This window comes from Onychostoma macrolepis, chromosome 24 (genome assembly GCF_012432095.1).
Source record: "Onychostoma macrolepis isolate SWU-2019 chromosome 24, ASM1243209v1, whole genome shotgun sequence".
Lineage (NCBI taxonomy): Eukaryota > Metazoa > Chordata > Actinopteri > Cypriniformes > Cyprinidae > Onychostoma > Onychostoma macrolepis.
In genome coordinates, this window is record NC_081178.1 from 1,512,460 (window position 1) to 1,524,716 (window position 12,257).

Consider the following 12,257-nt stretch of genomic DNA (forward strand, 5'->3'; position numbering starts at 1 on the left):
GAGAAAAATATAAATGTCAAGACATTGAATGTCATTTATTTTTTCCATTAAATTTTCTCCAAGAAGAACCAATATATTAATCATTTTAATCATGTCATTGTCGCCAAACATGTAAAATACAATAAAACTTTAATCTCCAAAAATGCATTATTTTTGCACCCAGCCCAGATATGCTTGTCTTTTATAGATTAATTTAGCGCTGAATGAAGAGGAGGTTTTGATTGTGTAATGATTGTCGTTTCTCCATTTGCTGTAAATTAGGGCTGTCAAAGAAAAATTTTAAATAAAATTCCACATTCAAATAAAAATCAAATTCGAATATTGATCAAATCCTGTTAAATCTTATTTTAGTCAAACATATATTAAACTAATACGTAAAACTCATGCAGTCAAGTCATAAAAGCTTTTACAGTATTAAGTTTTACTTTGCTAACTTTTCATCCAATCAGTCAAATCTTCGCTTTAAAGTTGCATTTTTCGGTCAAATTTTGTAAAAATCCCTGCTAAGTTTGTTGCAGCCATGATTTATCATGATTAATCATATTAAATCAGAATATAATTTGCATGTAAAATTCTGAAAATGTTTTGCACTATAAAATCCTTACCGTACTATATGTTTATATAAAATATCAAGTCATAAAAACAGTAATTTTTAGCTTTTGACTTTTCATCCAATCAGTCAAATCATCAGTCCACTCCAAATGTTCTTATATTAGTTCACTTATTGGTTCATTGTAGAAATTAGACTCAAAAGTGATTTGTTCATAAATAATCAGTAGTTATTGATGGGTTATGTGTTGTTATACCATGGTCTGTCTGAATACTGGATTCTGATTGGCTGGCAGGTATGCAGTAAAACCGTTTAATGCACAGATAGTTCCAAGCCAGTTTAATCACAGTTCCATATTAATGCGATGCATTAACGATGCTTTGATTGATGCACACAACACACACACAATGCATGGCCTCCACATCGTGCATTAAAATTGTTTAATGCACAGCTAGCCATGCATTATCCCTGACGTATGTTCTGATTTAATTTTGAAGCTTTTAGAAGTGAGTTTTGAGTGTGATCGACAGCAATGATTGATACTGAAAATCAACATTTTAAAATGTTATTTTGTTTTTAAGCTTTCTGATTGGCTACAGAGCAATTGATACTTTTTGTTTCAGTGTTGCAATTTGCAAAGTCGTCGCTTTCTCCGTTCAGTTGAATTCTCAGCTCAAATGAAAAATGATACTTTAATGCGCAATTTCTCACCGTTCACCGCTCACTGAACTCTATAATGGAGTTATTCTGTTCAGAATGCACAGTGATTCATGACTGAGATGCTCGTTTAGGGATCCGTCTGATGTTTTCTGGTGGAGTTAGTTCTGCTGCCAGGTGTTTATTTTTCAGAAATAAGAGAGAAATCTACTGTGTGTTGATTTCATCCTCCTGCTGTTGAAAATACATGCAATGCGGTTCAGTTTTGCTAAAATAAAACCTTTTTTTTTTTTTTCAGTTTTTAACAATGACGCCTTACAGTGCCGTCTAGGTAGGCAGCTCACTATGTTTTGGAACAGAGCCAACTTGTTTTTTTTGCTGCATGTATTAAAATGTGGGAATAATACAGTCACACGCTGATGAAGGTGAAATGCGACTTCTGTTAACTTTCTAAATATATCAGGCTCCAGATACTCGTGTGTTGTAAGATCATTCCCACAATTCTTTAGTGAAATGTTTTTTGAGGATTAAATTGTCCACTTTGTAGTTTTACCTCATAGGAATGACCTGAGATATCAGAGGAACGATGAATAATTTTATCTTCATTAAAGTAGGAACTCATCAGCCTCTTTTGGAAATCAAACACGTATTTGACTACAATTTGCATCTGTCCGTAAAATAATTTATTCTGATGTAGTGATTAAAGATTCAGATGGTGGTGATGAGATTTTAGAAGATTCTCTTTAAGTTACTTGCATGTAAATTAATTGAAATAAGACATTTAAAGTGAACGGAGAACTGAATGTGTCTTCATTTTGCCTTTTATACTGATTAAAAGCAGCAATATTTCCTTGGTTTTATTTATAACTTTAAAGGATCCTTTTAGAAACTGTTTGTTTAGAAATCAATTTTACAAATAATTACAAAGAAAAGGCATGTAACAAATTAAAATTTCACATTTCATTCAAAGTAGAAAAAATGAAATGGTAATTGTTTTTTTTTAATTAACCCTAAAAAAAGATTTATTTATTTAATTAATTCATTAATTTTACGGTGTAGAAACAGTTGTCAGAAGTTGCTAGTAAATTTTACAAATAATTACAAAGATCAGCAAGTAACACATTGAATTAATTGTGAATTTTTAAAGTAGAAAAACTTATTATTTTAATTTTTTTGTAAAAATTAACCCAATAAACCCAGTATTTAGAGTGCAGAAGCAAGTTTTACTCCATTGCTGGTCAATTTTACAAATAATTGCAATACAAAGAAACTTTTCTTGTAAAACATGCTCCAGTTATCTGTTTGATGTGCAACTAAAGAAATCAGGAGAAATTGTCTGTCCATCCGAAAGCATTAAACGCTGACTTCAGTCCAGAATCCTTCGTTTGGTGGCTGGAGATCTAGTTTATCTGCTACTAAACTCAATTTGATTGCAATAACCGCTTAAACTTTGGCTAATTCAGTGCTTTGTTCAAGTGTTTGTTGTATAAGCTCAGTACTTTTGTTTCTCTGCTGAAGTGATGTGTTCTCCGTCAGTAAAGGTCTGTAGGCGAGCGTCTTAACTAACAGCGACGGGTTTATCAGGTTCATTCTGACGATCCTCCGCTCACATCTACATCTGCACAGCCGCGCATTCGTCTCCTACACGTCTGGAGACGTCCGTGTGAATGTTATGTATAGTCTAGACTGAGTGATTAACAGCACCGTCTTTTAACTGAAATTCACATTGTGCTGAAATTATTCATCATCACGCCATAAAACATGTTCAAAGCACAGTCTCACTGTAAAATCAATGACGGTGTATTAAAAACATGCATTTTATATGTTGAGAAGTCTCTTCTGCTCACAGAGGCTTCATTTATTTGATCAAAAATATAGTAAAAAATGTGAAATATTACTATTTATAATAAGTGTTTTCTATGTGAACATCTATTAAAATGTAATTTATTTCTGTGATCAAAGCTGAATTTCTAGCGTCTTCAGTGTCACATGATCTTCAGGAATCATTCTAATATGCTGATTTGCTGCTCAAGAAACATTTCTGATTATTATTATTATTATGTTGAAAACAGTCGTGCTGCACAATGAATCCGTGATGCATTTTATTTTTCAGGATTCACAGATGAAAAAGTTCAAAAGAACAGTGTTTATTTGAATAACGTAAATGTCTTTGTCACTCTTGATCAATTTAAAGCATCCTTGATAAATAAATATCTTTCAAAAAACTTAATGACCCCAATCTTTTGAATGGTAAAAGTTTTTAAAAGCAGCCAGTGCTCCTCTAAATAACAGTTTATTAGGTTATTTTTTCACAAGAAAATACTATTTCAGTCTTTCTACTTCAAAATTTCGTAATTAATTTAATGTTTCTTGCCGTTTCTTTGTAATTAGATATAAAATTTACCTACTATTTTCCAAAGTTATAAAATAGTCCCAGTTTATTAGGTTGCTTTTTAGAAGAAAATGCAACCGTGCAAAATTCAGTAGCAATGTCAATTTCAGCTTTACAGAAGACAATAGTGTCGTTTTTCAGATGAATTCAGATCCGTAACAGTGTAAATGTTCATCAGTTATGAACTGTGGTGTGTGTTGTGCTTGTTTTCTGTGTTTCGCGGTTTCCTCGTCTGGTTTCAATTACGCTGTGAGCTCTCGTCAGGAGCGTGGAGGTGGTTTTGGAGATCTGCTGTAAACCACGTTAAATTCGATCCAGACCTGCTGTCTGTCAGCACTCTTGCATGCTTTGGCTGTAAATGTGTTGATTTGGGTGAGAATGATCAGTGTTTCTGTGTGTTTGTTGACACGCACCGCTCTGCCCTCTCTTACAAACCTCATCAATTACACGCTAATGAGGAAACAATTACTGTTGCTGTGTAATTAAAAGGAGGAAAATGTCAGGCGGCGTTTACAGCTCGTCCCTGCAGGAATGTGTTCAGTCTCGCGTTCAGGAAAGATTGGTGTGGTGTGTGAGAACGAGATTGACAAAAAAATATACATGCATCAATGGAAAGCTTATTTATTCAGATGATGAAAAATCTCAATTTCAAAAAATTGACCATTATTACTGGTTGTGTGGTCCAGGGTCTCACACACACACACACACACACACACAAACATTTAAAATTATAATGTTTTAAATGAGAAAAAATAATAACACGTATGTATTTTAAATATATTGTTGTTTTTAATTGTTTTCAATAAATTTTATAGGCCGGGGACATGAATTAAGACGTTAAATTGGCTTCATTTGCTCATGTAACCTCGTCTGTGAACGTTCATAAACCAGAGCAGCAGCAGCTGCACTAAAATGATATTGCCTTCGTAATAACCTGCAGACTCGTGTTTTACTACATGCTTTCTTTTGTGCGGCTGACATCTGTGACGGCCGTAGCGTAACGCTCCCATGGCAGCGAGTGAATGCCGGCGAGCGCTGTTATGCGAGTATCTGATGCGTGTTCGACTGAAAAGGGCTTTTTGTCTGCGGGGACGAGGAAAGGCGCTACTTCCAGATTCCCCGTTGCCTAGCAACCGCGATGCACAGATTGGCGGGAACATCTGTCGCGGCCGCCGCTGCCAGATCTGTGCTGCATCGTAAAAACACTCGTCCGCTGATCTGAGATCTGACCCTGAGCGCCGCTGAAGGACGCCTCGTCCTTGTGCTCCTCCGTTATCGCTTACAGATATGCAAACCGAGGGGTTTTTGTGTGTTGTGTTTGTTTTTTATCCGTCAGCTCTGAGCCTCGTTCATTATTTTCTGTCCTGCTGGTCCTGAAAATCTCTGTCTTAAACAAAGAGAGAGTGAAGGAGCCTCCTCTGATGTACTACAGAGAAGAAAATAGAGCTCGAGCATATTACTAATCTTCTACTTTAAATGTAGCAATGTGTGCTGCAAATTTTGAGGATTTTATGATGAATAGCTTGTGGTGTTCCTCATTTGCATGAGTACATTTAAATACAATGCAAACTTTGATGAAAGAAAATAAAGCCTATTGTGAAATGGATCTTGTAAAATAAATCAGTCAATAAATTGCCATATATATTGTTAATAATATTATTATTGCTACATAACATCGACTCATCCTTGTAAAAAATGTATAATTAAATATTATATATTATTAGTGTGTTTGTAAAAATTAATTAAATTTATTATTTCTTATTATTTTTCTTATATTTTGATTCAACTTGCATTTTAATATTTTTTTAATATTATATTATTTGAATAAATATTGTCAATAAATTGTACGTTTATAATGAAAATTAAATTGAATATTATACATAATGTATAATTAATTATTATATATTATTTTATACATAATCAGTTTGTAAATTTATTATTACTTTAGACTCCTTTTATTGTTAATATTTTTAAAAAGTCAATAAATTCTACATTCATAATGAAAACATCTTTGTACATTTTATTAGATTTAATTTAAGTATATCATGTATTAACTGACTTCACAAGATTAGTCTCAAAATACTTCATTTTCTTTATTCAGTTTGCATTGCATTTACATTTATATGCTTTTATCCAAATATAATAAATTGTAATAAAGCAAAATTGTTTATTATTATTATTACATTTTTTGTTCAATTATTATAGTAATAAATAAAAATAAGCTGCCTTTTTTTTTTTTTTTTTTCTTCATAACCTGCTCAGTGTTCGGTGGGTCAAAGGTCACTCTGTGTTGTGATAAAGTCCTGCGGTCACTGCGCTTCAGTGGCCACGGCCTGCTGTCTACACGACCAGTCAGGAATTTCTGAACCGTACGATTTTTAATGTTTTTTGAAGAAGTCCCTTCTGCTCACCAAGCCTGCATTCATCTGATCCAAAGTACAGCAAAAGCAGTAATACTGTGAAATATTTTTACTATTTAAAATAACTGTTTTCTGTTTGAATATATGTTAAAATGTAATTTATTCCTGTGATTTCAAAGCTGAATTTTTAGCTTCATTACTCCAGTCACATGATCCTTCAGAAATCATTCTAATATTCTGATTTGCTGCTCAAAAACATTTATTGTTATTTGAATGATATAGTGTTACAAAAGCTTTTTACTTCAGATAAAGGGTTAGGGTTAGGGTTAGGGTTAGGCATCAGCATATTAGAATGATTTCTGAAGGATCATGTGCTGTGTTTTGGAGACTTCTTTAAAAAAAACATTAAACATCTTACGGTTCAGAAACCTTTGGCTGGTCGTGTCTATAGGCAGCTCTTTTCTTAGGCATCATCCATGACTCTTGTACAGCTCATATTTCTGTCAAACTCTCTCTAAATCTCATGAATCTGCGTCCGTCATGAACATGAGCTCCTGGATCGGGGTCAAAGGTGAAGTTTGTGACGACGTCATGTTCAAACACTGAATTCATATTTTTGACATTCTGTGTTGCTTTCAAAACATCAGTCTGTTTGTTTGAGTGGCCCGACCAATGATGTGAGTTTGGGGCGGAGCTATCTGCTATACTGACCAATGAGATGACGCTTTGATTTAAAGTTGGCATGAAATCAAAATGGACTTTATTTACTTTACTAGCGCACATTGCTAATCTTGATGTGAACAATTAATCCGTGCAAGTTAATCCGCTGAAAAAAATAGTTTGTCTTGGTAATCTTTATTCAATATCTGAACATTTACTTCCGCTCTGGAATGGCATTTCTTTTTTGATCACCCGCCTCCGACCGTTAGTTTGCTATGAGTGAGAGACGGAGAGGAGGAGCGCTAAAATAAAACCCCGCCCTCTACTCAATATTCAGTTTCTGCTGGAAATACGTCACTACGCTGAAATAAAGTCGGCAAAATCCTGTCTTAATAATATAATAATGATATTGCATTTAAATAATAATACTACTAATAATGATTAGAAGTGTTTGTGGAGTTTGACTCGGTCTCTGCTTCTCTGGTTTTCTGCTCAGGACCCAGTCATGCCGAGGTGGAGACGCGCGAGTGCTTGTACTTCAACATTAACTGGGAGATCGAGAAGACGAACCGCAGCGGCGTGGAGCGCTGTGAGGGAGAGAAGGACAAGCGCTCGCACTGCTACGCCTCCTGGAGGAACAGCTCCGGCAGCATCGAGCTCGTCAAGAAGGGCTGCTGGCTCGACGACTTCAACTGCTACGACAGGTCAGTCACTCGCGCTTCACTAGTGCTGGACATCTCAACTAACCCGCGACGGGTCGGTCACTCGCGCTTCACTAGTGCTGGACATCTCAACTAACCCGCGACGGGTCGGTCACTCGCGCTTCACTAGTGCTGGACATCTCAACTAACCCGCGACGGGTCGGTCACTCGCGCTTCACTAGTGCTGGTCATCTCAACTAACCCGCGACGGGTAGGTCACTCGCGCTTCACTAGTGCTGGACATCTCAACTAACCCGCGACGGGTCGGTCACCGCGCTTCACTAGTGCTGGACATCTCAACTAACCCGCGACGGGTCGGTCACCGCGCTTCACTAGTGCTGGTCATCTCAACTAACCCGCGACGGGTCGGTCACTCGCGCTTCACTAGTGCTGGTCATCTCAACTAACCCACGACAGGTCGGTCACTCGCGCTTCACTAGTGCTGGACATCTCAACTAACCCACGACAGGTCGGTCACTCGCGCTTCACTAGTGCTGGACATCTCAACTAACCCGCGACGGGTCGGGGTTTTGTATGTAAATAAAAAAAGAAAAACTAATAAAAATGACAATAACAAAACAAAATGACAAACTTTCTAAAAATTGAAGTGAAAATGTAAATTTGTTTTTAAAAAAATTTAAAAAAAATTTAACATTGACATTAGTATATAAATGCTACTAAAAATCACACTGCGTCATTAATAATAGTAATTTATTTAAATGTTTACTAATAAGTTATTTGTATATTAATTTAAAATAATTCGATAATAATAAGAGTTAAAAAAAGTAAAAGTACTAAAATTAAATTGAAAATGTAAAAATGTAATCTTTGTAAATAAAAAATAAAATTCAAAATATTAACAAACTTATAATAGTATATCAGTGGTACTAAAATAACGCTGCTGGTGTGTATCTATAGATTTTCTCTTGTATAAATCTCAGAGGCTCTAAATTCAAAGGCGTCTTTAAAAGTTCCTCCTTTAATGCTTGTGTAACGTTCACCAAAAAATCTCCATAACCCAAGTAAAATTCATTTGAAAGTGTTTTTAAGTGGTTTTTCCAGCCGAAGCACGTCTCATCTTCATTTCAGGTTATTTATGAGACAAGAAATTATGAAAAATTGGTTCAGAAATGTGCATTTCTATATGTCTTTGTAGTTTCTGTGTGTCTATAGGTCTGTGTGCTGGAGTTAGTAAGCTGAGGTGAATGCGTTCTGACCTTGAGTTGCGTGGGATTGACGGAGGCTTGTGTTTGATATAGATGATATTAGATTTCCGGCCCATGATGCATTGCAGCGAAGCGTTTGCGTGTCATTTGGGTTCAGACGAAGCTTTGCAGCATCTTACATCATATAGCTTCTCTTTCTAAGAAGGAAACTCCATGATGGTTTGATGTTTGTGGAATGAATCCCGGGACGTTTTCTGCTCTTTGAGCATCTTTAGACTCATTATTTTATGTTTCTCATCTCCGTTTGGCCTGAATTCATTCACTGCTGACCTACTTATGAGCGGAAACCATCGATGATGCTTTGAGTTAAAGGGACATCGACATCGATTCAGTTGATTACATATAAACCAGACTAGTCATTGTGGCCATTAATTATGTTGTTTTCCACAACGTTTTTCACTAAATCAATGCATTTTTTTAATCATTTTATTTCTTTTTATTCTAGCCTATTTTTTATTACTTTTTTGCTTTTCATTCATTTTAGATGCTTTTTTAACTTTTTTTTAATTCTAGTTTTGTTTTGCTTTTCATAAGTTTATGATATTTTTTTAACTATTTTTACTCTATTTTTGTTGCGCTTTTTATTAACTTTATATATTTTAAAAACTTTTTATTCTATCTTTGTTCTGCTTTTCGTTCATTTTTTTTAAACTTTATATTCTATTTTTATATTTCTATTTTAAACTTTATATTAATTTTTAGATATTTTACCTTTTAAACTTTATTTTATTTGTTCTGCTTTTCAGTAATTTTATGTATTCCAGGCTTTTTACTCATTTATTCATTTTAGATATTTCAGAGCAAATGCAAGGCACTTTTATTCATATTTAAGTTTAACCACATTTCATACACTGTAGTAATTCAAAGAGCTTTACATAAAAATTATTTTAAAATAATTATAAAATGATCATAACAGATGTTTCAGAAATAACAAAACAAAAAAAGATTACAAAAATGTAAAATATATTAAAAACAAATAGATGGAGAAATATTGAGATATATTGTAAATAATCTTATGTACACTACCAGTCAAAATATTTTTTTTAAAGCATCAATGCTAAATAAAAGTATTAATCTCTATAACCCCCAAAAAATAAATGAATAAAATAAAAATGATACTGACTCTAAGCTTTTGAATGGTATTGTGTATAATGTTACAAAAGTGCTTTATTACAGATAAATTCTGATCTATGGATCTTTCTATTCATAAAGTGCTATTTTAAATATTGATTATAATAATGATGTTTCTTGAGCAGCAAATCAGCATATTAGAATGATTTCTGAAGATCATGTGACACTGAAGACTGGAGTAATGATGCTGAAAATACAGCTTTGATCACAGAAATAAATTACAGTTTACAAATATATTCAAATAGAAAGCAGTTATTTTAAATAGTAAAAATATTTCACAATATTACTGCTCTTGCTGTATTTTTGATCAAATAAATGCAGGCTTAGTGAGCAGAAAAGACTTCTTTAAAAAAACATTAAAAATCTTACTGTTCAAATACTTTTGACTGGTAGTGTGTGTATATTTACATGAATATTTATGATATTATTTACATCATATACTGTATTATGAATATAAAAATGAAATGAAGTAATCTTGTAATAAGTGGCTGATGCTGGTGGAAGCGTCCAGAGAATAATAAACTGAGCGATCAGCACAATCGGCTCTCGCTGCTTCTCTCTTGTTCCCTACAGAGTCGATCAGCTGCTCCCTAAAAGCCACAACAACAGAAACAAAGAGCTTGTGCTCCACACTTATGAAGCTTTTTATTTAGTTTCCACTTTGCTGATGTTTAGTGTTCCATATTGTAGCTTCTCATAAACACGTTCCACCTTTTCTGACCCTGGTTAATTAAGGGTGTTGTTTTCGCGGCGTACAGTAAACGAGCGGTTAACCTCTGTGTATCTAGTGTACTTCACATCGTGCATCATGGTGAGGCCAGCTGCTCAAGTCCAGAAGAAATGACCACATTTCACCTTCACTTTCACCCCAAACTCACAAGAAAAACAAATATCTTTTGCATAAAGAAAATAAAGATGTTTTTGGACACATTAGGATTATTTTCTTTTTGCTGATTTTCGTATTGCTGTATTATTTTTGTTTTTTGTGTTTCATAAACTCATTAAGACATTTCAGAGCAAATGTAACTAAATATAATAAAACTATAAAGTTAGCAATAATAATAATAATAATATTGTCCAGATGCTTCTGGACGTTTCATGAAGCTATTAAGATATTTCAGATAAAATATTATGAGTAGACTTTATTTATTTGCTTATTTGTTTGTTTATATTATTTATTTGTTTACTCATGTATTTTATATTTATTTGTATTATATATTTATATATATAGACATTAATTAATTTGTATTTATTTAATGTAATATATATTGCTTTAATATATAACTTATTTTAATGATGATAATAGTTTTCAATAGCCATCATTAAGTAAAATATTTATTTGCTTGTTTATATTATTTGTTTACTTGTTAATTTTACATTTATTTTAAATTATATATTTATATATTTTATTAGTCAATAGACATTTAAATTAAATATGAATTAATTAATTTGTATTTATTTAGTTTAATATATATTACTTTAATATATAATTTATTGTAATAATAATAATAATAGATTTCAGTAGCCATCATTATTTAAATAAAATATGTATTTATTTAAAAATAATAATAATGTTAATAAATAATTGTCTGGATGTTTTGAGATCTAAAGTTTACATTGTTTATATTCATGTTTACTTGTTTATTTTATATTTATTTATATTATATATTTTATTAGTCAATAGACATTATTTTAATTAAATATGAATTAATTTGTATTTATTTAATGTAATATATATTACTTTAATATATAAGATATAATTTATAATAATAATAATAATAATAATAATAATAATAGATTTCAGTAGCCATCATTATTTAAATAAAATATTTATTTAAAAAAATAATGTTAATAAATAATTGTCTGGATGTTTTGAGATCTAAAGTTTACATTGTCTTTTTAAATTCTTCTTCAGCCTCATGAAATCTTGTTTCCCATTTAAAGCAAGATATATTATCTTGTTGGAGATCTGTTTATTAGCGCTGAAGCAGTGTTTTCCAGTCAGCTTTCAGCCTTTATAACAAGATGTTTGTTTCTGGTTCTCACAGACAGGAGTGTGTGGCCACCGAGGAAAACCCGCAGGTCTTCTTCTGCTGCTGCGAAGGCAACTTCTGCAACGAGAGGTTCACGCACCTGCCTGACGTCAGCGGCCCAGGTGAGATCTCAGACCAGCCTCATCTGCTGTCTGCAAAACCCTCATAAACGTCCTCAATGCTCACCTCAATAATAGGGGTGGCTCGATACCACTGTTTCAGAACCGATCCCGATCCGACACCAAAAATTCTGAGTATCGGCCGATATCGATCCGATACCAGCGCAGTTTTTTTTTTTTAATCCGTGTAGAATTTTTATACCTCAATGTGTGTTGAACTGATCATCACACTTTTGTGTGTTAAACACAATCTACTAAATATAGACAGCTTACTGAATATCGGATCAGCGCAACCCTATCAATAAATATCCATGCAGTCTTTACAGTCACCAAAACATTCATGCTGTGTTTAAAGGAAACAGTTCATACTAAACAGTGACCGCAAATTTATTTGTTTGTTTATTTATTCATTTATTTTAATTTCCTTA

At 33.2% G+C, this 12,257-nt stretch overlaps 1 protein-coding gene across 1 annotated transcript in view; it reads left to right on the forward strand.

Annotated features, from left to right (window-relative positions):
- acvr2ba (activin A receptor type 2Ba) overlaps positions 1-12,257 on the forward strand; it is a 45,078-nt gene that overhangs the window by 21,438 nt on the left and 11,383 nt on the right. The window contains exons 2-3 of the mRNA XM_058765794.1: positions 7,116-7,323; positions 11,726-11,832. Coding sequence (XP_058621777.1) covers positions 7,116-7,323; positions 11,726-11,832 — 315 coding nt within the window. The remainder of the gene's footprint in view (positions 1-7,115; positions 7,324-11,725; positions 11,833-12,257) is intronic.